Source organism: Osmerus mordax, chromosome 11 (genome assembly GCF_038355195.1).
Source record: "Osmerus mordax isolate fOsmMor3 chromosome 11, fOsmMor3.pri, whole genome shotgun sequence".
In the NCBI taxonomy this organism is placed as follows: domain Eukaryota; kingdom Metazoa; phylum Chordata; class Actinopteri; order Osmeriformes; family Osmeridae; genus Osmerus; species Osmerus mordax.
Window position 1 is genome coordinate 16,483,338 of NC_090060.1, and position 23,389 is coordinate 16,506,726.

Below are 23,389 nucleotides of genomic sequence, written 5' to 3' on the forward strand. Positions count from 1 at the left end.
GAATACTTCTGGTTGGATAACTGGGTAAATGTAACCAGTTTCATGTTTCCAACTACTGATTTGTATTCTTGTCCCTGCATGTGTTTGTCTAGAAAGGTTTACTTTTCCTCTTGTTCTTCGCAGCACCAGTGAGGACCTGCCAGGGGTGAATGTAACATGCCGTTGTCATATTTCTCAATTGTGGTCAAATGTCAGATCACACAGGAGCTCTGCCTGGTTCTGGCTTCAGAACCCGTTGTAAAGCTTGCTCTGCCTGGAAGACGTTCTACTGTGGTCAAACAAGATCAGGAACTCAAACGATGGTTCCACAAAAAAACATGCAGTGAACTAAAGATGATTGGTTTGACAGTATAGACCTCCCATCCCCCCCCCCCCCCCAAAAAGAGGGCAATTCAACTTGTGCGCATGTTCATTTTATAACATATAAGATTTGTATTGAATCGATTTTTAAGTACTACATCTGGGAAACGTTGGTATAAAAGTCCATCAGAACATTTTACAGTGCTTTAACTACATTATTTACATCTCCAAGTACAGTCTGCAACCACCTTGTTTTAGGACTCCAGACTACTGCCCCACACCTTGGGGACATTTGAACTCAATTCGGGCTGTCAAACTCCAGGGACACTCTGCTGCCCCCTATCGAATGTATATGGAATTTACACAAAATAGACAAATTTCACATTGGAATTCACACTAAAACAGTGTTAATTGAATTGTCTTAACCATTGTTTTTGGTCTCTTAGTTGTTGCTAACAGATAGGCTCTCTAATTCTCCAGACCAACGATCAGTAAGGTTTGGTTCTGAAGCAGAGAGAAAGTGACAACTGACAGAACATGTTCTCCTGAAGGATAATGGGGAACCTTAGAATACGGATTCAATGACTATTACCTATTTTGAGATAACAATGCACTCTCAAAATAATCCCACATCTCCTTCAAGAATCAGATCCACAAAACAACACATTCAGTACAATCAAATTATAGTATAAAATCAAAATGAAACTCAAATCATAAATACAAAGAAAAAAAACTAAAACTGAATTCTGGTAGAAAGGTCACTTGACATTCTTACTAAAGTACTGGCACACAAACATGTGAAAGGACATGTGTACAAAGCAGAAATTGCAAAAAACAAAGTGTATCCAAAATAAAAACTTAAAATTGAATCAGTTGTAGACACAACCTTCACATACGGGGTTGACCTGCTCTGAAACTGCTAGAACTGTTTTGTGTTTCTTTTGGGGGGAAGGAACCACTCCTGAAGAACATTACTCCACCCCTCCTGACCGTTCATCATTTGGAGTATGAAACCAAAATTGACCCTTGCTTTTCTATCAAAAGCAAAAACTGAGAATGGACACAGAAAAAAAACTAAAACAAACGCTCTCAAGCACATTCTCTACCACACAATCAAACCAAAAAGGCCCATTCACTGATCACATGTGAACCATGTTTTTTTTGTGTTTTTTTTCTCTCAAACAGAACCTCAGACTTCTCCCTGCTAGATAAAAAGAATACCACTATATTCAATAACATGTCTCACAGACACAGATCAAATCAGATTTAGGAGAAAGATTGTGAAATCAAGCTCTCCTGACATCAAGACAAATCTCACCAACCACGTCCTGGCCTCTTGCCAATGTATTGCATCTTGTGTATTTAAGCTGATGTCCATGCGGTTGAATGCCCTTTCAAAAGTCTGTCAAAGACCCAAGACTCCGCCTTCTCCTCACAGCCTTTGAAGAACAGAGAAAGGCACAGATGATTGGCCAGACGTCACAAATGACGGCGGATGATTGGCCAGACGTCAGAAGTGACCGCAGATGATTGGCCAGACGTCACAAGTGACGGCAGATCGCCATGACGAAGCAGCCGCTCCCTTGGGATGTCTGATCGGTTCCTACGCTCGGCCTTTCGGTCTCACGGTGACGTTTGGAAAACGGGCGCAACAGACGCATGGGTCATGAAGTGTACTGCTGAGGGGACCTGAGGAGCTGATGCGAGCCACACAGATGCAGAAGGGACGTCCTGTACAACCACCTTCCAATAGGAGTCGGAGCAGCGGTCGGCCATTCTGGGTCCATGTTGATTCAAGTTCTTAGAGTTCGTTGAGGGTGGTGGGGGGTGTGGGAGGGGGAGGGGTGGGTTATCATTGGTTGATTCTGCACCTCCATGCTGCAGGGCTCTGGTCCTGCAGCCGTTTCAGCTTGTTCCCAAGCACCACCCACCAGGCCAGGCCAATCAGCACGCACACCACCGACTCCACGTAGAAACCGTCCAACGTCGTCACGCACACGCCTCCCTCCTTGGTGCACAGCTGAGAGAGAGAGAGAGAGAGAGAGAGAGAGAGAGAGAGAGAGACAGAGAGAGAGAGACAGAGAGAGAGAGACAGAGAGAGAGAGATAGCGAGAGAGAGAGAAAGACAGAAAGAAAGACAGAGAGCGAGAGAGAGCGCGACAATGGCTTAATGACAACATACTTCAATGTTTCTTGAAGGGTATTAAGACTCACCCTAACAGAAATGTTCCACCCCCACCCCCACACTCACCCCTGCCTCCTCTGGGGAGCCGCAGGTCTGCAGGGGGGCTCCCTGACACTCCTTGCTGGTGAGCGGGTCAACCATCCACAGAGCCAGCGTGGACGGCCAGTTGCTGCCCAGGTTGGTCAGCGTGTTCAGGAGGGTCATGTAGGTGCCGCCGATCCTGGGGTCGCTCACCTTGGCATGGAACGCCATCAAGGCTACGTACATGCTGTACAGTGACACCTGGTGGAGAGGAGGGACATGGCACGGGATGGAGAGCTGTTACAACATGTTTTACTTGTCTGAAAACAAACAGACAGGGAACATAGCTTTGTGGGGGGGGGGTTGGAGAAATAACAAAACAGAAAGGAGGGTAGTGTTACCTGATGTAGGGCATAGCTGAACAGCACCACACCATAGTAGTAAACAGGATATCCACCGTCCTGTTTCACGCTGGGGGTCCACCACACCAACACAGCATAGCTCAGACCTATCAACAGCCTGGACCCAAAACACACACACACTTACACATCAAGTCATCGACTGAAAGGATTGTTTGTGTGTGCGTCATGTGTGTGTGTGTGCACCTGTAGGGATAGGCCTTGTAGAAGATGTCCAGTGGTCTGGGTCCAGCGGTGTACTTGTGTATGATGAGAGGTAGGAGGATCTGTAAGGGCACCATGGGTACAGCCAGCAGAGCCAGCTGCTCCTTGGGAACGCCAGCCTCCACCAGCTTCAGACCTGTTACTGCATCTGCTGCTGAAAACCCTATCTGGATCACACACACACACATTAATAGATAACCCTTTCTGGACTACACACACATTAATAGATAACCCTTTCTGGACTACACACACACATATTAGAGAACCCAATTTGGATTACAAACAGAAAAAACTGACAGCCACACATACACAGTCAGATCAGTCTCACATACCTTAGCCGTTAGCAGCAAGCAGCAGAATGTAAACACTGTGGGCATCTTGATGATGGACAGAAGCTGCTTGTAGGTTTCCATGACGCCGTGGGTCTCCTCCTGGACCTGCCTCTTGCCCCGGACGCGCACGTTCTCGCTCTTGAAGATGGCTACCAGCGAGGTGGACACCAGGAACACCATGCCCCAGAAATACAGGAAGTCTGCACGGGAGACAATCCCAGACGAGGAGAAGATGAACACAGCATTCAAACGAACTGTGGTCACTATCACCACTTATTCACATTGAGTATCCCTACCAGTATATCTTCCTGGCTCCTCCCTCCCTCCACCCTCATTATGCAAAACTGCATCACATTTTGAATATCTAACTAAGTTAATCTCTCAGTCTCTCTCTCACTCAGTCTCTCTCAGTATCTCTCTCAGTCTCTCTCTCAGTCTCTCTCTCAGTCTCTCTCTCAGTCTCTCTCTCAGTCTCTCTCTCAGTCTCTCTCTCAGTCTCTCTCTCAGTCTGTCTCTCAGTGTCTCTGTCTCTATCTCTCTCTCTGTCTCTCTCTCTCTCTGTCTCTCTCTCTCTCTGTCTCTCTCTCTCTCTGTCTCTCTCTCTCTGTCTGTCTCTCTCTCTCTGTCTGTCTCTCTCTCTCTCTCTGTCTCTCTCTCTGTCTCTCTCTGTCTCTCTACCTACCAGACAAAGTGACGATGCCCGTGTCTTTGGGCTCCATCCTCAGGTACTTGTTGCAGAAATCGGCAGACTCCAGCGCCAGGAAGAGGACGTTCCCCAGGAAGTATCCAGCGGTCTGACCCACCGAGTTACAGGTGGAGGCGTAGCCCACGTTCTCCCTGGACAGCATGGTCAGAGCCCAGCCATCCACCGCTATGTCCTGGGGAGGGCCACACACAACCATGTCAGAGAGTCAGAGAGGGAGTGGGTGTGTGTCTCGGGATGTGAGGCAGCTCCAAGACCACTGTGTGTGTGTACGAGTGTCTGTATGTCACTGTGTGCGTGTGTGCATGTGTGTGTGTGTCTGTATGTCACTGTGTGTGTGTGTGTGTTATTGTCTGTATGTCAGAGTGTGTGTGTGTGTGTGTGTGTGTGAGAGAGTGTCTGTATGTCAGTGTGTGTGTGTGTGTGTGTGTATGTGAGTCTCTGTATGTCACTGTGTGTGTGTGTGTGTGTATGTGAGCGTCTGTATGTCAGAGTGTGTGTGTGTGTGTGTGTGTGTGTGTGTGTGTGTGTGTGTGTGTGTGTGTCTGTATGTCAGCGTGTGTGTGTGTGAGTGTCTGTATGTCAGAGTGTGTGTGTGTGTACCTGGGTGGCTGCCAGGAAAGCCAGCATGAAGAACACCACAGTGAGAGTCAGCACGTCGGGGCCGTGGCTTTCGTCGCTCTGCAGCAGTGAGTCCACAGTAAAGGACAGCCAGAGCATGAAGAAGCCCAACAGGTACTGAGTAGGCACGAGCCACGACTTCCTGTTAGGGAGGGGGGAAGGGAGGGGGGAGGGAGGGTGGGGGGGGGGGGGAAGGGAGGGGGGGAGGGAGGGTGGAAGTGAGGGAGGGAGGGAGGGGAGAGAATGTGAGGGACCAATCCCAGATTTCACACCTGATTCAGATGAATGCTTCTTATCAGGCTTCTGCAGCATAATGACCCATTCATTAGGATCAGGTGCAGCAGCAGGGAAACATCTAAAACATGCAGGACAGGGGTCCCTGAGGACTTTTAGACTATTTGAAAACTTCTCCAAAACGTCTCCAAGATTTCAACAATTTGATGGCATCCACTAAAGGACTAGATCCATATTAAGCAAATCCATCAAGGCCACATAGTCGTCATCCCTCCCTCACCTGCGTCCGAACTTGCTGAGGTAGAGCGCATCCACCAGCGGAGCCCACAGCAGCTTCACGCTGAAGGGCCAGAAGACGAAGCTGAAGAACGCCTGGTCCTTGTAGCTCACGTTCTTAGTCTGCAGGATCAGGGGGATGCTGCCGGCCAATCCCAGGGGGATCCCCTGCAGGACGTAGAGGAAGAGGAGGAGAGACACGTTTCCCAGCTCTCCATGGACGCCTGGGCGCACTTTCGGCCGGCCGTTATCCTCCGAGTCCGAACCCCGCAGGAGCCCCTCCCCTTCCTCTTCGGGTGCGGTGCTCCATCCTCTCTCTTCCTCCCTCATGTCCAACCCGCTGGCGCCCGCCAGCTTCCGCTGACGCCCGTTCTTGTGCGTGTCCAGGTCAGAGGGCTCCATGGTGGAGCGGTGGGCGTCAATCCTGCAATGCCCTCAGGAAACCTGGAAGAACGAGGGTAAGACAGGATTGAAGGAACAGATCAGCGGAAAACAGGTTGTGGCTAAACCTAACTGTTAACTACAGCTATAATCCTGGTACTTACTACACCTTGTAAATCAGAGTATTTTGATATCTTTAGAGAAGGAAGAAACTGTTACTTGTGGTGAAGCTACTGTACTTGATTCAGCTCGAGGCTAAAGAACAAAAAAGTGAAGAAAAGGCACATCCTCGAGCTAAAAAGGCTGCTAGTCAACTCAGATGTAGCTGCCTCGACACAACACAACCTCAAATGGAACGACTCGAAATAGAAATTAAGCAAGCAATCATGCAAGCATATGGACGGTCAAACTCGTATTACGCACAGTCATGATGATAACATAAAAGGAAATGTATGACCATTATTCAAAGTGCGATTCAAAGTGCGATTTAAGGAAACGTCAGTTTGAAAGCGACACATCACTGGGCAGCAAAACAAAGAATATTACCTTGACACAGTACAATCAAAAATCAAAAGGTGATGATAAGGCTAAGCATGATAGATAAGATGTCAGCATGCATACCTGCTTGTTGTGCTTGCATTACACGCGACATGCCAGACAAAATAATAAATGATTCATTAATTAAATAAATGATTAATGCCCAGATATAGCCTCTTCTTAATTAAAATGAGGTTGGAATTGCGTTTTTAATGCCATAAAATCCAATTTATAGATACCGTTCAGGCTTCAACCGGTTAGCAACGTCAATTGCTAACCAACCAACAACAGAGAGCAGGGTCGAATGCTAAGGAAGTGATGTTGTGCCACGTACAAATCGGTCCGAAAACTTCAGCTGACGTGTCAAAAGTAAATGAATCTGAGTTCCGGATCGCGCTATGAAGGACTACAGTTCTGCACAGTATTTTTTATTATGATTAGTACATGCGATCAGGAAAATTTCAAATGAAAAACACTATCCACCCCCACCCCACACGCACACACAGTCGACCCACATATGTGTGTCTATTTTCCCAAAGGTCCACAGAAGACGTCACTGCTTTTCGCTCTGGCCTGACCCACCTGGTACATGAAAATGCATACATCTGGTTTCTGTTCATAGATGACACATTTTACAATACCATCATCCCCTCCAAGCTAACCACCAAACTCCTCTCCCTCTGTCTTGACCCCTCTCTCTGGAACTGGACCCTGGGCCGCTCTAGTTAGGCCAGTGTTTCTCAACCAGTGTGTGTTGGGTCGCAGACATGTGATCCGGCTCTAAATCCAAAGTTAATTTCTTATTAAGTTACCGAACTACCGATGGTGCGCTTTTATTTTGAAAGATGCTCAAGTTGAGAGTTATAGAGTTACATGCCACCTGGACTTCCTGACCAGCAGATCTCTGTCCACACCAACCCACAGTTGTTAAATAAAGGAAAATTAAAGTTGATAAATAAGGAAAGATAAATATCACCTTTCAAGCATGATGTTGGATCTTTCCGACAGGACAGCTAGTGGCCTGACTGGGCTATTACATTCACAGGGAACTTAAGGAGAGACAGTCAGATGCACCTTTCATGGATCATTCTTAATCACATCAACAGAAGAGTTGATATACCCTTGTAGGTTCAGTCATTATTAACAAAGTGAGACATGGTTTACAACATGACTCAAGTTCAAATGGTTCTGAAGACAAGACTTAGGAATGAGGACCGCATCCTTGCATTGCATGCGGCGACCTCCATCGTCCAAACTGTCGTAATGAATTACACAGACTGCGCGACTGATGTGGACAGTATGAATGTGTTTGCGTTGAGGGAAAATACATGACAGCACTGCAAGAGAGGAAGCCAACACCACTATGTTTCAGATGGGGGTCAGATGGCTGAGCGGTTAGGGAATCAGGGTATTAATCAGAAGGATGCCGGTTCGATTCCCAGCCGTGAAAAATGACGTTGTGTCCTTGGGCAAGGCACTTCATCCTACTTGCCTCGGGGGAATGTCCCTGTACTTACTGTAAGTCGCTCTGGATAAGAGCGTCTGCTAAATGACAAAATGTAAATGTTTCACAGGCCATGTCTTCACAAGACAAGACTGTTTCTAACACACTCATCCAGGCCCAGTCTAAGACTGTGAGCCAGGACATCCGCAAGATGATTTGCAATGCGTCCCAATGATTAACCTGGGGTCGTCCTCCATCCTATCATGGCTAATGAATGCCTGCATGCTGTGCTGTGTCACAGCTATAAGGCCCATGTGAAACTGGTTAAACCCCCTGGAATCATGTGACCAGGCAGCCACACTGAGGTGAATCATGTGACTCAAGCATTAGTTCTGCACTGTAACACAAGGAGTCAGTGTTTCCTATACAACCAGTTGTGTGGTGAGTGTGTGTGTGCATTTGTGTATCTGTTCAATATTCGATTTGAAATCTCTCTGTAATATTATTTCGTATCATCCACTATGATTCATTGATGTTCATCAGCCCCTCAAAGCAGAATCTATACCTATAAATCCCTAATCTCAATTAAAATAGTAAGTTCTCTGGCATCTGAATATATTTGAGATGTAAAAAATTGACTATTCAGATGAAACTGCGAGGGAAAACGACATGATAGTAGTAGTCCATTACGTTTCAGTATATCACAGGAATGTGTCTCTGCTGTCAGATCAGGATATCACAGGAATGTATCTCTCTGCTGTCAGATTCCTCGTCTTCTCAGTCTGTGCTGTCCAAGTAGTAACATTCGGAAGATGATGTCCAGATCAAATGTATCTTTAAGACCTATAAAGAGATCTATATGGAACCAACTTCTGTTGTTACAGATGGATAACGTCCAATTTCGAAAATGACTCTTAACCCTACATGGCTGGATTTCCCGTTAATGTTTCCCAGACAGAGATATGAGGGGGACAGGTAACCCATTTTCTTTAGACTGACCCCATAATACGTTGCTGGGTCAATTTTCCCCTCTGTTCTGTGTCTGTCGACCCAGAGACAAATCCTAAATAACTTGCTCTGCCCTCTGCAGAAGAGTGAGAGAGACAGGGGGGGGGGGGGGGGGGTAGAGAGAGGGAAGGAGAGAGACCATTTTCCCTCATTTGTTATTTGGCCCGAAAATTTGTATTCCTAAATATTTTCAGACGTGTTTTGGTAAAAACCATGACTACTACCCGTCTATGCACCACCTTCAGTATTCCGCCACAGTAAAGAGACAGGACAGTTTCAGGGCAGAGGGGCCCCAAGGGAACATGGAGGTCAGGTGCCATGTTTCTGTCACATCAGAGTAAAAGGAAGCAGTCCATACGTGTAGGCCTACTATGGATCCAGAATTGTGGGCATAATTGTATTTTTCTTTACTTTTGAGCAAAAATTAGGACATTTAACTTATAATGATCAGATGTAATAAATAAATAAAACTACGTAGGATATATGCAGCAATTGCAGACAGAGATGTTTCTAACAGGGTCAAACTCCTCCTATCTTGTTCACAAACTTCTTTTTTAACTCCTCCCTTGGAACCTAAATACATAGGCAAATTCAGTTCCCACGCAGAATTTATTCTCTTTCGAGAGACAGTGAAATACACTATTACCGGCGCAGTGAAAGTAGCACGAACCGTTTACGACAGTAGTCGGCGCTGACCCAGTGTCTGGTTATCTGCTACGCACGATATCTGGACGATCGAGAAGGGGAGAGTTCGTTCCACTACACACTCTACAGTTATCCATGGCTCTGTGCAACGGGGATAGCAAGGTCAGTTGCAGTGGCCAACCTTATTGGTGACATACTAAGCTACGTCTACATCGACAGCAATTGTACTGCATTGGATGATAGTTGTGTCGCCCGATGTCGGGACTTGGACGCTGGGATAGTCCCTGGTTAATTACGGCCTATGTGTTTCCAGCTAACTTGCAGAATGCAGGGGTTGTGTCTTTCCGCATGCCTGTTGCCCTGTCTTGTGTGAGCTGCAGACATATCATTAACTGGTAGCTTGTATACTGTCTGTTCCGGATTTGCATATAGCAACTAGAATTATTGTCAGACAGATATTGAGCTAAGCTAGCTCGTTAAGTTCAGCATTCGCTGGCTCCGTCCCTTTGCCTACTGTACTAGTAGCTAGCCAGGGCTACTCACACTAGCCGCCGGTGATTGCTACACCGCGTGGAGCTAGCTAGTAGTTAGCATCAATAAAGCCAGAGCTACTGAATGCTTGTTTGCATGGCATGCAATGACAGAATGGAAATAAAACTTTTATAGCTCTGTTCTTGCGTGACACAATCGAGGTTTCTTGCTGGAGGCTATGTTTGAGGTTGTCTTAGAAACCTACCCAAATCGCTAACCGTTTAGTATTTTTGGTCGTGACTAATGATGTGTTGTTATGTTGTCTTGTCATGATGCTTGCTAGCTGGCTAGCTACAATACATTGACTGTACACGAACTATGAATACATGCATTGAAACGTCAGGTTGTTGATGGTCGCAGCAGCATTTTATATTTACTCTGAACATCATCACTGTCCCACGCAGTGGAGTGGTCTTCAGTTGTGAATGTCAGATGTTTTTTGATATAATTGACAAGTGTTTCACACAAACCACGTGGGGGCATGTTGCACTTTCCGTGAAGTAAGAGTTGAATGCTGGGTAGCAATGAGAGCTGATTGGGAGAATGGATAGGGATATTGCAGTTAAAGAATACTGGTTCTATCCGCATAAATTTGAAAGACCTCATACTTCTTGTTGGCGACATCATAATAACCTATTGGCTAACACTATTAACGTAGTGTAAACAATGTACTCAACTTACGTATGTACTGTTTATTAATATAAACACCTTGACCCCACTCTTACATTGGTGTCTCGTGTCCTTGTAAATGGAAGGTTACCTGATCTTCTGCATATTCAGTATTAGTGTGTGACTGTTGCTCATGTGACTGACCATGCTGATGGATCGCACATATCCCCTAGCCCTGCAGCTCACGTGTCCCTAATTGCGTTACCCTTAATCAATCGCATTCCTCAATTTCAAGATGGAAGAGTCTGGCACCGTCATGAGAATCTGTGTGTGTTTAATAAAGGGGCCACAGCCTCAAAAGAATACAGTCAATAGGTCTTGCTGCAACAGATGTGGTGTAGTTAGTGAAACAGCCTTGTGACTTTGTGCTGCTATTTACATTTATTCATTTAGCAGAGGCTTTTATCCAAAGCAACTTCCAAGAGAGAGCTTTACAAAAACATTGCGGGTAGCCAAAACATGAGCATACATTGTGATAAGCAAATAAGTGCCAATGGGAAGAAACACAAGAGCATGTAGTTAAACAAATTACAAATTAAACAACATGAACATCAAAAGTGCAAGAGGCTACCTGTAGGAAAGCAATCAACAATAATATAATTTACAGCGAGGACAAGTAGTAAAATCAGTTACAACTACAGTGTTATACACTGATGATGATGGACCTTGTGTGTAGATGTCCATCTGCATTCCTTTCAGCATGAACCTCGTAGTGACAGAGCTGTATCTAATCAGTTTTACCTGTTGCATGGTGCTTCACTGTGGCTCTGAGTGTAAACGTGTGTGTGTGTTCCTCAGCTGGAGATCAGCACGGAGCCTCAGAACGGGTCGTGTGAGGGCGCGGTGGTGATCCTGGACGCGGGGGCCCAGTATGGCAAGGTGATCGACAGACGGGTCAGAGAGCTGTTCGTCCGCTCCGAGATCCTCCCTTTAGAGACGCCGGCCTTTGCCATCAGAGAGCAGGGCTTCAGGTGAGGACGCCAGCACGCGGGCTCTGAACACACACACACAGGTTCTGAACACACGAACACGGGCTCTGAACACACGAACACGGGCTCTGAACACACGAACACGGGCTCTGAACACACGAACACGGGCTCTGAACACACACGAACACGGGCTCTGAACACACGAACACAGGCTCTGAACACACGAACACGGGCTCTGAACACACGAACACGGGCTCTGAACACACGAACACGGGCTCTGAACAAACAAACACGGGCTCAGAACACACACACACGGGTTCTGAACACACAAACACGGGTTCTGAACACACAAACACGGGCTCTGAACACACAAACACGGGCTCTGTACACACACGGGCTCTGAACACACACAAGCTCTGAACACACACACACAGGTTCTGAACACACACGCACAGGCTCTGAACACACGAACACAGGCTCAGAACAAACACACAGGTTCTGAACACACAAACACGGGCTCTGAACACACAAACACACACAAGCTGTATCTGTGAAGTTAGTCTTTTGCACTTTGCTTCCATTGTGTCATTTTCGTCTGGTTTCTTGGTTTATTTTAACATTCTCTTGCTTCTCTCTTTCTTGCTACTAACCTCACTCTCCCAGGGCTATCATTATTTCGGGCGGACCCAACTCAGTGTATGCAGAAGATGCCCCCTGGTTCGACCCTGCCATTTTTACGATTGGGAAGCCTGTCCTTGGTATCTGCTATGGCATGCAGGTATGTGTACACACACAAACAAACCAGGGTTACCTTAGTAAATATATAGTTTTGTAGTCCAAATTGCTATCAAGTGTGTCTAGAAAACAAATTCTCAACTAAACCTGAACTAATGTCTTGATGTTGTCTATTTTGTTGTCTCCAGATGATGAATAAAGTTTTTGGTGGCACGGTACACAGAAAGAGTGTGAGAGAGGACGGGGTGTTCAACATAGGGCTGGACAGCTCCTGTTCTCTCTTCAGGTGAGCTTGTCAAGCTGCTCCTATTAAAACACAGTCATCGCCTCTCCCCCACAGACTACTACTGTAGCTGACGGTCTCTTCAAACTGGTTTTGTTCATTCACAACTAACATCCACTCTAACCGTGTACAGACCCATAGTTACTTGTGTTTCAGTTATATTTAAGGTCATAGCATGGAACAAGTTGGTAAAGGAATAGACTAATTTAGAAAGGTTACACCCTAACCACATCAAGAGGGGGACATGGTAAAAGAGAAGAGTTGGAGAGGGAATGGCAACAAGAGTTTCTGGTCAGTTGAGCTACACGCTTTCTACGCAAACTGAAGAAAAATTCCATCCCAGTCACGTTTTCCTTTCTTGTCACACAAACACTCCAAAAGCTAAAATCAGAAGCACTCTGTGGTTATATACACACACACACACACACGCTCACCAGACGCTCAGACATTTTACACCCACACACACCTCAGTCTGACCTCAGTGTGTGCTCCTTGCTTTTCTCCTCTCAGGGGCCTCCAGAAGGAGGAGCTAGTGCTGTTGACCCATGGAGACAGTGTGGACAAAGTGGCCGACGGCTTCAAGGTTGTAGCCCAGTCAGGAAGCATCATCGCTGGTAAGGAGGCGTGGACAGTAGATATATATATAAAGACTAGATGTCTTACGGCGGAGTCTAGAACGTCCGCACATGGCGGCCATCTTGCTACAGTCAACTCGCTCACCCATAATATAGTGTTGATGCTACATGTACTTTTTAAATGACCATAACTTGCTCAATTTTCAACCGATTTTCAAACGGTTTGGTTTGTTATGAACGTCAGAAATGTCGTTATGCCACTGCTGACTTATGAATAATTATGTTAAAAAATAAAAAATAGAATAGATGTATGCAGTGGCATAACGACATTTCTGACGTTCATAACAAACCAAACCGTTTAAAAATCGGTTGAAAATTGAGCAAGTTATGGTCCCGTTCGACTCCGTTGTCCGGCATCGCGGACGAGACATCTACCCTTTATATATATCTATGGACAGTGTGGACAGTCCCTGGGGGTTGGAGACGGGAATCCCCCCCCCATCTTAACCCTTACGTTTATCTAAGGTGATATACAGTCTATGAACCTCTCCGATCCCCGCCCTGCCTTCTGCCCCCTGCTGTGTGCCTGCAGGTATTGCCAACGAGCAGAAGAAGCTGTACGGAACCCAGTTTCACCCAGAAGTGGACCTGACGGAGAGAGGCATGGAGATGCTGCGCAACTTCCTGTTTGAGATCGCCGGCTGCACAAGTAACTTCACCGTTCAGAACCGCGAGCAGTCATGCATCAAGGAGATCCAGGAGAAGGTGGACAAGTCCAAAGTTCTGGTGAGGAGCCACAGTGTGTGTTCACGTGTCTTAAGTTGCCTCACGGTGGGAATCAAAGGAACTTGAACCTGTTTGCTGGCTTCAGGAATGGGGGTTCTATGTAAAGATTAGAATTGTGTGTATAGTAATCGTCTCTCCGTAGGAAGTAAGTAAGTAAGACTTTATTTAGGGGAGTCAGGTGGCTGAGCGGTTAGGGAGTCGGGCTAGTAATCTGAAGGTTACCGGTTCGATTCCCGGCTCTGCCATATGACGTTGTGTCCTTGGGCAAGGCACTTCACCCTACTTGCCTCGGGGGAATGTCCCTGTACTTACTGTAAGTCGCTCTGGATAAGAGCGTCTGCTAAATGACTAAATGTAAATGTAAAATGTATTTATATAGCACATTTAATACAAGAATTGAAGCTCAAGATGCTTTACATAAAATCAATTAAAACAATAATACAAGTGATAAAAGTAATAATTAAAATAGCAAATTATAAAAACAATAATATAACTAATAAAAGTAGTAAAACCCTTCTGAGATAAAATTACTTAAATGCTTCGGTAAAAAGGTAGGTTTTAAGCTGTCTCTTAAATGTAGAATGTGAGCGATGCGGCTGCAGAACTTACAAAGCCAAACAGGGAGCAGGGAGATAAACTGTGCTATTAAACACTCCAATTAAACCCCTCTCTGCTGAAACATGGAAACATTGACTAAGTGGGCCCCTTCTCAAGGGAGTCATGGAGTGAGAGGATCACACACAAAAATAGTGTTAGGAACAGGTCTCTAAACCAGGCTCCCTTTGTGCTCCACCCAACAGCCCTGAACTGGCACGACCAATAGCGTACCCAACCACAACAAATTCTGGCATTCAACTGTCCCTACCCTCACCCAATCACGTCCTTCGCTCTGTTGACTGACGTTCTCGTGCTCCGTTTGCCCCCGCCCCCAGGTGCTGCTGAGTGGCGGGGTGGACTCCACGGTGTGCACAGCCCTGCTGAACAAGGCCCTGCCTCAGGAGCAGGTGATCGCCGTGCACATCGACAACGGCTTCATGAGGAAGAGGGAGAGCCAGAGCGTGGAGGAGGCGCTCACTAAACTGGGCATCAAACTGAAAGGTGAGTGTGTTCTGGATGAAGCACGGACCGTAGAGGCTGAGGCCCCTAACAGAGGCCTGGGTTTGATTCCGGCTCCTTCCTGCATGTCTTCCCCGCTCTATCTCCCATACATTTCCTGTCTCTCTGTAACTATTATCTATCAAATAAAGCCACAAAAAAGGCAGAACATGTATAAAAAAGAAAGAGAAGTCTTAGAACTTTTCCCTTGTCCATCCCCCCTCTCACCTTTCTCCTGGTGTTCTCTCCCTCCAGTGGTGAACGCTGCACACACCTTCTATAACGGCACAACCACCCTGCCCATCTCCGAGGAGGACCGGACGCCACGGAAACGCATCAGCAAGACCCTCAACATGACCACCAACCCAGAGGAGAAGAGGAAGATCATCGGGGACACCTTCGTCAAGGTAGGAAGAACCTCCCGGTGGTTCCCTGTCCTCAGAGTGACATCTTTACCCTCCATCTCTGCCCTCCTGTCTCCCCCTTTTGCCCCGCCTGGTTTGTTTGTCCAATACGTCGTCACCGTTAATCTGACTTCCTGCTTTGGGATGATTGGCATGTGCAGGTGGCCAATGAGGTGATCGGGGAGATGAACCTGAAGCCGGAGGAGGTGTTCCTGGCTCAGGGCACGCTGAGGCCCGACCTCATCGAGAGCGCATCCGTCCTCGCCAGCGGCAAGGCTGAGGTCATCAAGACGCACCACAACGACACCGAGCTCATACGCAAGCTCCGAGATGAGGTGGGCCCCCCTACACACACACACTCACACACACACTCCCAAATCATTCAACCTTTCGTTAGATGTTTCTTTCGCTGACTCATCCGCCATCATCCTCCCTTCCTAGGGAAAGGTAATCGAGCCACTGAAGGACTTCCACAAGGATGAGGTCCGGGCACTGGGCCGAGAGCTGGGCCTTCCTGAGGAGATCGTCTCCCGACATCCCTTCCCTGGTCAGGACCGCACACATACATTGAGAGTTGTTGAGGAAGTTCTATCTCACGCTCACACTAAAAGCCCTTTCCCCTTGCAGGTCCTGGTCTTGCCATCCGTGTCATCTGTGCAGACGAGCCTTACATCTGCAAAGACTTTGCGGAGACCAACAACATCCTGAAAATCATCACAGACTTCTCTGCCAGTGTCAAAAAGGTCAGGGGTCACCTTGAGGTCAACAGTGATTGGCTGAGAGTTGTAGAGAGAGTCAGTCAGTCAGTCCTCAGGCCCTGTCAGTTCAAATGGACCTCTGGTTAAGACTTCTGACCAGGCATGCACTTAAACATGGATTAAACCGTGTTTTCTTCTTCTCTTTCTCTCCGTGTGGGCCTCTCCTTCGCTCTGTCCGTCCAGCCTCACACGTTGCTGCAGAGAGTCAAGTCGTGTATATCGGACGATGAGGAGGAGAAGCTCATGCAGATCACCAGCCTTCATTCACTCAACGCCTTCCTCCTGCCAATCAAAACAGTCGGAGTGCAGGTAAGATTGCCGCGTGTCAACCCTCCCGCCACTGCGCGCGTGGGGGGGGGGGGGGGGGGGGCGCGTGTTTTGGGATGCCAGCTGGCTAGGGTTTCGGGTGTTGTGGAGAGAGTGCTAAGGTTAACTGGCAGTGGCGTTTACAGAACAGAATGTTCCTCTCCTACTGTTGGTTTAGCACCACCTCATCACTCTTAACACACCCTTGAGGCACACCCTTCCCCACCACAGCCTTCCCATTGAAAATGTTTTTTCTGTTTGTGTCTATCTCACTGTCTCTCTCCGTCTCTCTCCGTCTCTCTCTGTCTCTCTCTGTCTCTCTCTGTCTCTCTCTGTCTCTCTCTGTCTCTCTCTGTCTCTCTCTGTCTCTGTCTGTATTGTCTGTGTGGGATACATAAAGCTAAACTGTGGTTTGGCTCCAGAACTAGTTTTTCCCTCCCTCCAGTTCCCTCACATAAACATATGACCGTCGGTCCTATCTTCCACACATACTTTTTACTTCCTGTGACCGAGCCCAGCTAGCTAACAGTGACACAGGCCATTCCAGCCACCCACTCCACTCTCACTGACTTCCTGTCTGAAGCTAAAAAGGACCAAATCCACCCCTATCCAGACCTGAGGCCAAACCGCAGAGAAGACCCACGCGTTGTTTTGCTCTTCTGGGTGTGTGGGAGGTAGTCGCAGTTTATCACGGCTAAAATAGTTTGTTTATTTTACGTTTTTATGAAGGAAAAGTTGACACTTATAATAATAATAATAATAATATTTATAAAGCACTTTATATTAACTAAAATCTCAAAGTGCTACAAGTTAAAAGTAAGAAAGGGCGAATAAAAATAAAAACAATCATGTCGACCAAAAAAAATATATAGAAAAACAGAAGAAATTGTCAATCAACAAAAGGCTACTCCAAGGGGGAATTCTTATGTCTGTCTTGTGCAGAAATGTGCGTAATGGTTGTAAGTCTCTTGACTGTATGTTTGGTTCCCTCTGCAGGGAGACTGTCGCTCCTACAGTTATGTGTGTGGCGTCACCAGTAAAGAGGCTCCACACTGGGACTCTCTCATGTTCCTCGCAAGACTCATCCCTCGCATGTGCCACACCATCAACAGGTACACACACATTTACATTTAGTCATTTAGCAGACGCTCTTATCCATAGCGACTTACAGTAATTACAGGGACATTCCCCCGAGGCAAGTAGGGTGAAGTGCTTTGCCCAAGGACACAACGTCATTTGGCACGGCCAGGAATCGAACCAGCGACCTTCTGATTACTAGCCCGATTCTTTAACCGCTCAGCCACCTGACTCCCGCCTGACACACACACACACACAAGCTTCTTGGTGATTCACTGCGATAAGGCGTTATTCCTTTAATGTGACTTTTGCCCATTATTAGCTGGGTTCAAATCCTGCTCACCCTAAATAAAGTCAAGTTCTCTTCTGCATTGCATATTTTTTTTTAAATGTTATTTAACCAGGAAAAGGAGATTTAAATCTTTTTTTGCAGGGGGGTTCTGGCCAATACGGGCATCAACAAACAAATTTAAAACACAACACAACATCGGGAAATAAAAAAACACACCAACCATATCATCCAGCACCAATAAATAACCAAATAAATACAGCTGCAATGTAAAGATTCGCAATTTTAAAAGCACTGACAGCTAGATAAGCCCTCCTCCAAAATATTAAACACAGTACATTGCGTCTCACACAACCCATGCATCACACACCCCCCAGAGATTCTGTTCACTGTTCGTAAGTCACTGGATTAAGCCTCTGCTAAATGTAGAAGCACACACAACTCTCTCTAGCTGAGTGTCTAACCTGAGCTTGGGTTCCCTCTCTCTCCAGCTGAGTGTCTGACCTGAGCTTGTTCCCCCTCTCTCCAGGGTCGTGTACGTGTTCGGGTCTCACGTCAAGGAGCCTCCCACAGACATCACCCCCACCTTCCTGACCACGGGCGTTCTCAGCACGCTCCGTCAGGCTGACTTTGTCGCTCACTCCATCCTCAGGGAGTCTGGTAAGGCATCACTCACTCCATCCTCAGGGAGTCTGGTAAGGCATCACTCACTCCATCCTCAGGGAGTCTGGTAAGGAGTCATTGCGTGATGCTCATTTTTTTACCGATAACCAACTCCTGTTAACAACCATTAATCGTAGATTTTTGAACAAAAAACGATTAACAAAACGAAAAAACACATTGAATCTGAGAGGGCCGACAGCGCTGGCTGGACAACACGGAAGTACAATTTAGTTTGCTGCTGCTCAACAACAATAATGGAGATGGCCTAAGTAGCAGAAAGTTGAGAGATTTGTCTCTAGTCGCCAAATGCTATTTTTCTTTGTCACTACGGCGACATTGTCGCTAAATTCACAACACTTTTTAACCGATAGTATTAACCGGTAAACATTTGTATGGTCGGTTAAGTCACACCGTTAGCCCAATTATGAGAATCGTGAGTTTGATCTCTTCTTTCTGTACGCGACAATATCACCTTTTATATATTGTTGTTTTGCTCCATGTTTTATAGAAAAGCTTTGCACTGTGTGAACTCCTCATCACTCTTTATTTTTACCTCCTGTCCCCTTAATCTCCAGGCTACTCTGGGAAGATCAGTCAGATGCCGATCATTTTGACCCCGCTGCACTTTGACAGAGACCCCCTGCAGAAACAGCCGTCCTGTCGACGCTCCGTGGTTGTCAGAACCTTCATCACCAGCGACTTTATGACCGGAATCCCTGCCACGCCTGGCAACCACATCCCAGAAGAGGTACGGCCTGGCCTACACAACCACGCCACTTAACCTTGCTGCCACGCGTTTCGCCTTAAAGCAATACGTTTATATTCAGAGGTTTTAACGTAACCCATTGGCATCTTGCTTTTAATAATCCTATAGCCTGTAGAGAGTGTGTGGCATGTTTGTGTTCATCTTCTTACATGTCTTGCTCTGTCTGTTTCTTGCCAGGTGGTACTCAAGATGGTGAATGAGATCAAGAAGATCCCAGGAATCTCCAGAGTGATGTTTGACCTGACCTCCAAACCTCCGGGCACTACCGAGTGGGAGTAGAACCAACCAGAACCTCCACGGAGGACTGAGGTAGAAGGGCCTGGGCCGTTGAGCTCCTAGCTTACTCTTCTCATCCTCCTCCCCTGCTCTTTCCCCAATCCTCACCCCCACCCTCCCCCCCAACACTCCAATGGCCTGCTCTACCCCCCACCCTCCTCTCTAGAACATTCCCATGGAAGGCAGGCAGTACTGTGACCAGCGCACACATGAAGCCACTACTTTGCTAGCCCCCTCCATCACCTTTTTGTCGTTGGGACGAGGGGTTGTAATATTGTTATTTTTGATCACATGATGACTGCATCGTTTTCTGGATCCATGCTCGACAATGCATCGTTATTTTGTCTTGTTTTTGGAGTTGAAGCTTGGCTTCCTGTTTAGAAGCTAGCCGTTAAAGGTCAAAGTTCGAAGGTCAGGAAGGTTAGGAAGTGAATCAGAACACGGTGTGCCTCAGATGAGATGAATTAAATAAAAAATTGAATATGACAAGGAGAAGAAAAGGTACAAAAATACAGGCCTGTGATTAAAAGTGTCATCTATTGCTTTTGCCTTTTTTGAATCTTTTCTAATTGTAGTTCAAGTTCAGACTCGTTTTCCCCAGGTCAGTTTCGACCCATCTTCATCTCTTCTGCACCTGTATACTGTGCAGAGTGGCAGGGTGGCCTGTCCAACATCATTAATCAGAAAAACCTATGTGATCAATTTGTTGACATTGTTTTTGCCAAATGTAGAGAAGCTCTGTTGACATCAATATCTGGGTTCTCTGAAGTTGAGAGACATATTTTGTGAAGCTAAACTCTTATTGTTAAGCTCTATTTGAACAGGTGTCAACAGATGGATGAGTGGTCAAGTATCACAGATGTGCAACTGTACAGGAGGCCCCAAAATGGCGGCTGGCCTGTTATGTGCCTGTTTCTTTCTTTTTGTAATCTTTTTTTTTTTTTTTTTTACACGAAATAATCTGGACTCACTCACCTGAGCAGGGGATAAAATAAATAGTTCCATGCTGCAATATATATGGTTTTTAAGATGAACAAAAATGATATGAGGACCGACCTAAGAATAAATGTGAAAATAGTGTAGAAACGATAACCATAATTGTATGAATTTCGTCTTTGTTGTCACCTCCATCATCTGGCAACGTCTACGTGGTGTAGGAGCAACTTTTGCACATTTTCTTGCGACCCATAAAGCCTTGGTGCTTTCTTGACATGTAGGGTAAAGGTAGTACTTTCAGTTCAGAAGTTAACATGGAACCTTCAGCAAGTATCCCTTTCCACAGTGTCAAAGTTAGTCTTTTTATCTACCATCCCATCTTGAAAGTTTTGCCACTTCCAGACTCCTGTAGGAGCAAGGCATTCCCACCTAATAACTTGGCTCTGTGTAAACTGTTAAACAGCCTGGCTACACCACAGCAAGCCCAAGGCACTGGTTTAACTAGGGCTGTTGTCTTCAGGATCCCACACACAAAACCATAAGTCCTTATACAATACATCTTAATGTGATTAAATCAGTACCATGCATCTGTTCTCATTGTCTGTGCACCTCTCATCCTTACAATCTTATTTCCTCATATGGGGCAAAATATCCAATGCAAATTGAATTTGTTTCTTTAACCGTCTTAATTGCAACTTTGTCCGTCAAGTCTTTTCCTCTGTGTTGCCTTCTTGCGTGTGTATTTTAAAATACATATGTCTACTTGGAAAACAACAGCTTAAGCTTATTAGACATTTAATTTTGTAGTTCAATTTTATTGCAATATTGAAATAAGATTAAGTTATGCAATTATATATCATGTCCATTTTTGTTGTTTGTTTCGATGCTCATTACCCTTAGTAACGTGCCTCAAACCAAGCCACCGCATGCAGTTTCAACGGAAATTTGTATAATGAAAAACTGAGCTTTAATAAAGAAGTCCACGTTGAATTTCTTTTTGTGTGATATAATTTACTTTTGTTGATTGAATAAATTACATAGCATTCTTTGCAGTGTCTGTCTTAACATTTCTGCTATGAACGTTAGGCTACCCTAGCGCAGTGGCGGTTATAGACAAGTTTTACTGGGGTGGCCAAGGGGGGGGGGGCCAGTGTTTAATCAGATGGGCACATTAAAAAACGGAAACAAATGATATTTAAACATTAAATACTTGAATTTAGCTTTACATTAAAATCATACAAACGGCTCTGGCTCTCCCTCTTCCAGCTCCTCAGCTCTCTCAATACCTTGATACGTTTCTCACTTTTTTATTTACTGGAGCAAAAAAGGCTGCAATGTCCCTTCCTTGTTTTATGATGACTACTAGAAGAAGAAAAACGTGTACAAAATAAAATAAAAATATTTTTGTATTTTATTCAGTCAGCTCAGGGGGGGGCACAGGGGGGGCCAGGGACATTTTTACAGGGGCACTGGCCCCTGTAGGCCCCCGTGTAGAAACGCCACTGCCCTAGCATATCAAACACGTTTAAAAGGGGCGCTCTTGATAAATCTTGCCTAGGGGCCAAATGTGCTAGGACCGGTACTGGCGGGAACAGTAAATGATCTCAGAGAATATTACAATTGGCATTTTTAATTACACCTGTATAAAAGCGACTTTAACGAATTTGATTGGGCCCTGTTTGTGAGCAACCATTCCCCGCTGGGGACCTCCCAGGTCAGGTTCAGGTGTTCACCCCCCTGCTGATTGGGGAACAAGCGGAGACAAGCTCAGTCACTCATCAACACACCCGACCCAAGAGGCCCTGCACTGGTAGATACTGTATCTATACTGTTAATAAGATACATGCAACAATTAAGTCCACTGATCACTCAAGCTTATTGCTCTTGGGAATCGCCACACGCAATTGCCAATTTACTATGGCCCGTGGCGGTTTTTGTTATGTAGCAGCCTCAGTACAGCTAATTAATCGACCCACATTTTAAAATATTAGTATTTTTTATGTCGTTTTTGGAGTTTACCGACATGTTTAGACTGCAAAAGGAGCTGGAGTGCGGGCTTGTCTCGCGCCTCTAACCGTCATGTCCTCTTTAGCTCGTTCTATGAAACCGTTCTCAACACACAGCTGTATTTACAGTAAATGCCTCAAGTTATGGCTATATTTCTAATCCAGTCCAGACACTGGTCAGGGGTCACGCAATTGTTTGACCTTAATTTTGCTTACCTCAGACTGCTCGGTAGTTCCCGTTGCACACGCTAAACGAGGCGCTGTTTAATCGAACAAGAAAATAGGCCTACACAGTAATCAGGGAGGGCAATCATGGAGTGTGTTGAAGGCTGTTTTCTGCAGTTTGTGCAGTAGGACTCCCCAGAGGCCTGGTGAAGGCACCTGTCACACAAGCAGCTCTCTATTCTCTCTTGTGTCGTTCACGGTGCCAGCTCCCTGATTTTTCAACAACAACCAGGGCATGGATATTACTGGTATACATTATAAAAGTCCGTTGTTTTTCGGATTATGCGCCTTTCTTCACTTTTACGCATCTGTCTCGGCGCAGTCTAGCTGCAAACTGAAGGCCAAATTCAACCTTCACGGTTACACAAATATAGTGAAGAAAAAGGTGGTTGTTGGGGGAATGTTTGCCGTTCACCAGACTATCGCCTCAACCCCGACGAACACTTCGTCCGTACCCCTGTCCCTTGGATGCGAGGGGTGAGTAGAGACTGTTTTCATGGTGCCCTTTGTTAACCTGCATCACTGCAGAATACCCTAATATTTAAATGTGGGGTAAGACCTTTATCGTAATGTAAAAAATAAAATGAAAGGCTAGCCTATTAATATGTATGAGTGATTAGGCTATTTAAAATAATTCCATCCACTCGCACATTCAACTATAAGGCTTACGGAGGTCAATATTTACGGTTGTTGGCATCCGTAAATAAATGTAATACATTTCATCAACACCAATGATTGTAAATGGGTCCTCTGTATTGCGCTACCTGTAA

The 23,389-nt window shown here is 45.9% G+C and overlaps 3 protein-coding genes across 6 annotated transcripts in view; 2 read left to right on the forward strand and 1 right to left on the reverse strand.

Moving 5' to 3' along the window:
- Positions 1 to 405: 405 nt before the first annotated feature.
- slc33a1 (solute carrier family 33 member 1) lies at positions 406 to 6,504 on the reverse strand. Of its 4 annotated transcripts, none has more exons than XM_067246962.1 (9): positions 6,453 to 6,504; positions 5,300 to 5,739; positions 4,768 to 4,927; positions 4,144 to 4,339; positions 3,462 to 3,661; positions 3,112 to 3,296; positions 2,908 to 3,025; positions 2,552 to 2,767; positions 406 to 2,320 (listed from the first exon to the last, which is right to left on the reverse strand). In XM_067246962.1, exons 2-9 carry the CDS (start codon positions 5,695 to 5,697, stop codon positions 2,153 to 2,155), a joined length of 1,641 nt encoding a protein of 546 aa, XP_067103063.1. In that variant the 5' UTR covers positions 5,698 to 5,739; positions 6,453 to 6,504; the 3' UTR covers positions 406 to 2,152. The 4 variants fall into 4 exon arrangements, with proteins under 4 accessions (XP_067103063.1, XP_067103061.1, XP_067103062.1 ...); XM_067246960.1 differs by having other exon boundaries at positions 6,298 to 6,481; XM_067246961.1 differs by lacking the exon at positions 6,453 to 6,504 and adding an exon at positions 5,841 to 5,896.
- Positions 6,505 to 9,407: 2,903 nt separating this feature from the next.
- Positions 9,408 to 21,436, forward strand: gmps (guanine monophosphate synthase). Its single transcript, XM_067246955.1, has 16 exons — positions 9,408 to 9,472; positions 11,309 to 11,481; positions 12,103 to 12,217; positions 12,363 to 12,460; positions 12,968 to 13,071; positions 13,625 to 13,818; positions 14,751 to 14,916; positions 15,169 to 15,320; positions 15,479 to 15,652; positions 15,759 to 15,864; positions 15,945 to 16,060; positions 16,259 to 16,384; positions 17,378 to 17,493; positions 18,277 to 18,407; positions 18,986 to 19,158; positions 19,354 to 21,436. Exons 1-16 carry the CDS (start codon positions 9,446 to 9,448, stop codon positions 19,453 to 19,455), a joined length of 2,073 nt encoding a protein of 690 aa, XP_067103056.1. The 5' UTR covers positions 9,408 to 9,445; the 3' UTR covers positions 19,456 to 21,436.
- Positions 21,437 to 22,854: 1,418 nt separating this feature from the next.
- The window catches only part of vmn2r1 (vomeronasal 2, receptor 1), a 7,064-nt gene continuing 6,529 nt past the window's right edge, over positions 22,855 to 23,389 (forward strand). Inside the window, exon 1 of the mRNA XM_067246839.1 lies at positions 22,855 to 23,096. Coding sequence (XP_067102940.1) covers positions 22,855 to 23,096 — 242 coding nt within the window. The remainder of the gene's footprint in view (positions 23,097 to 23,389) is intronic.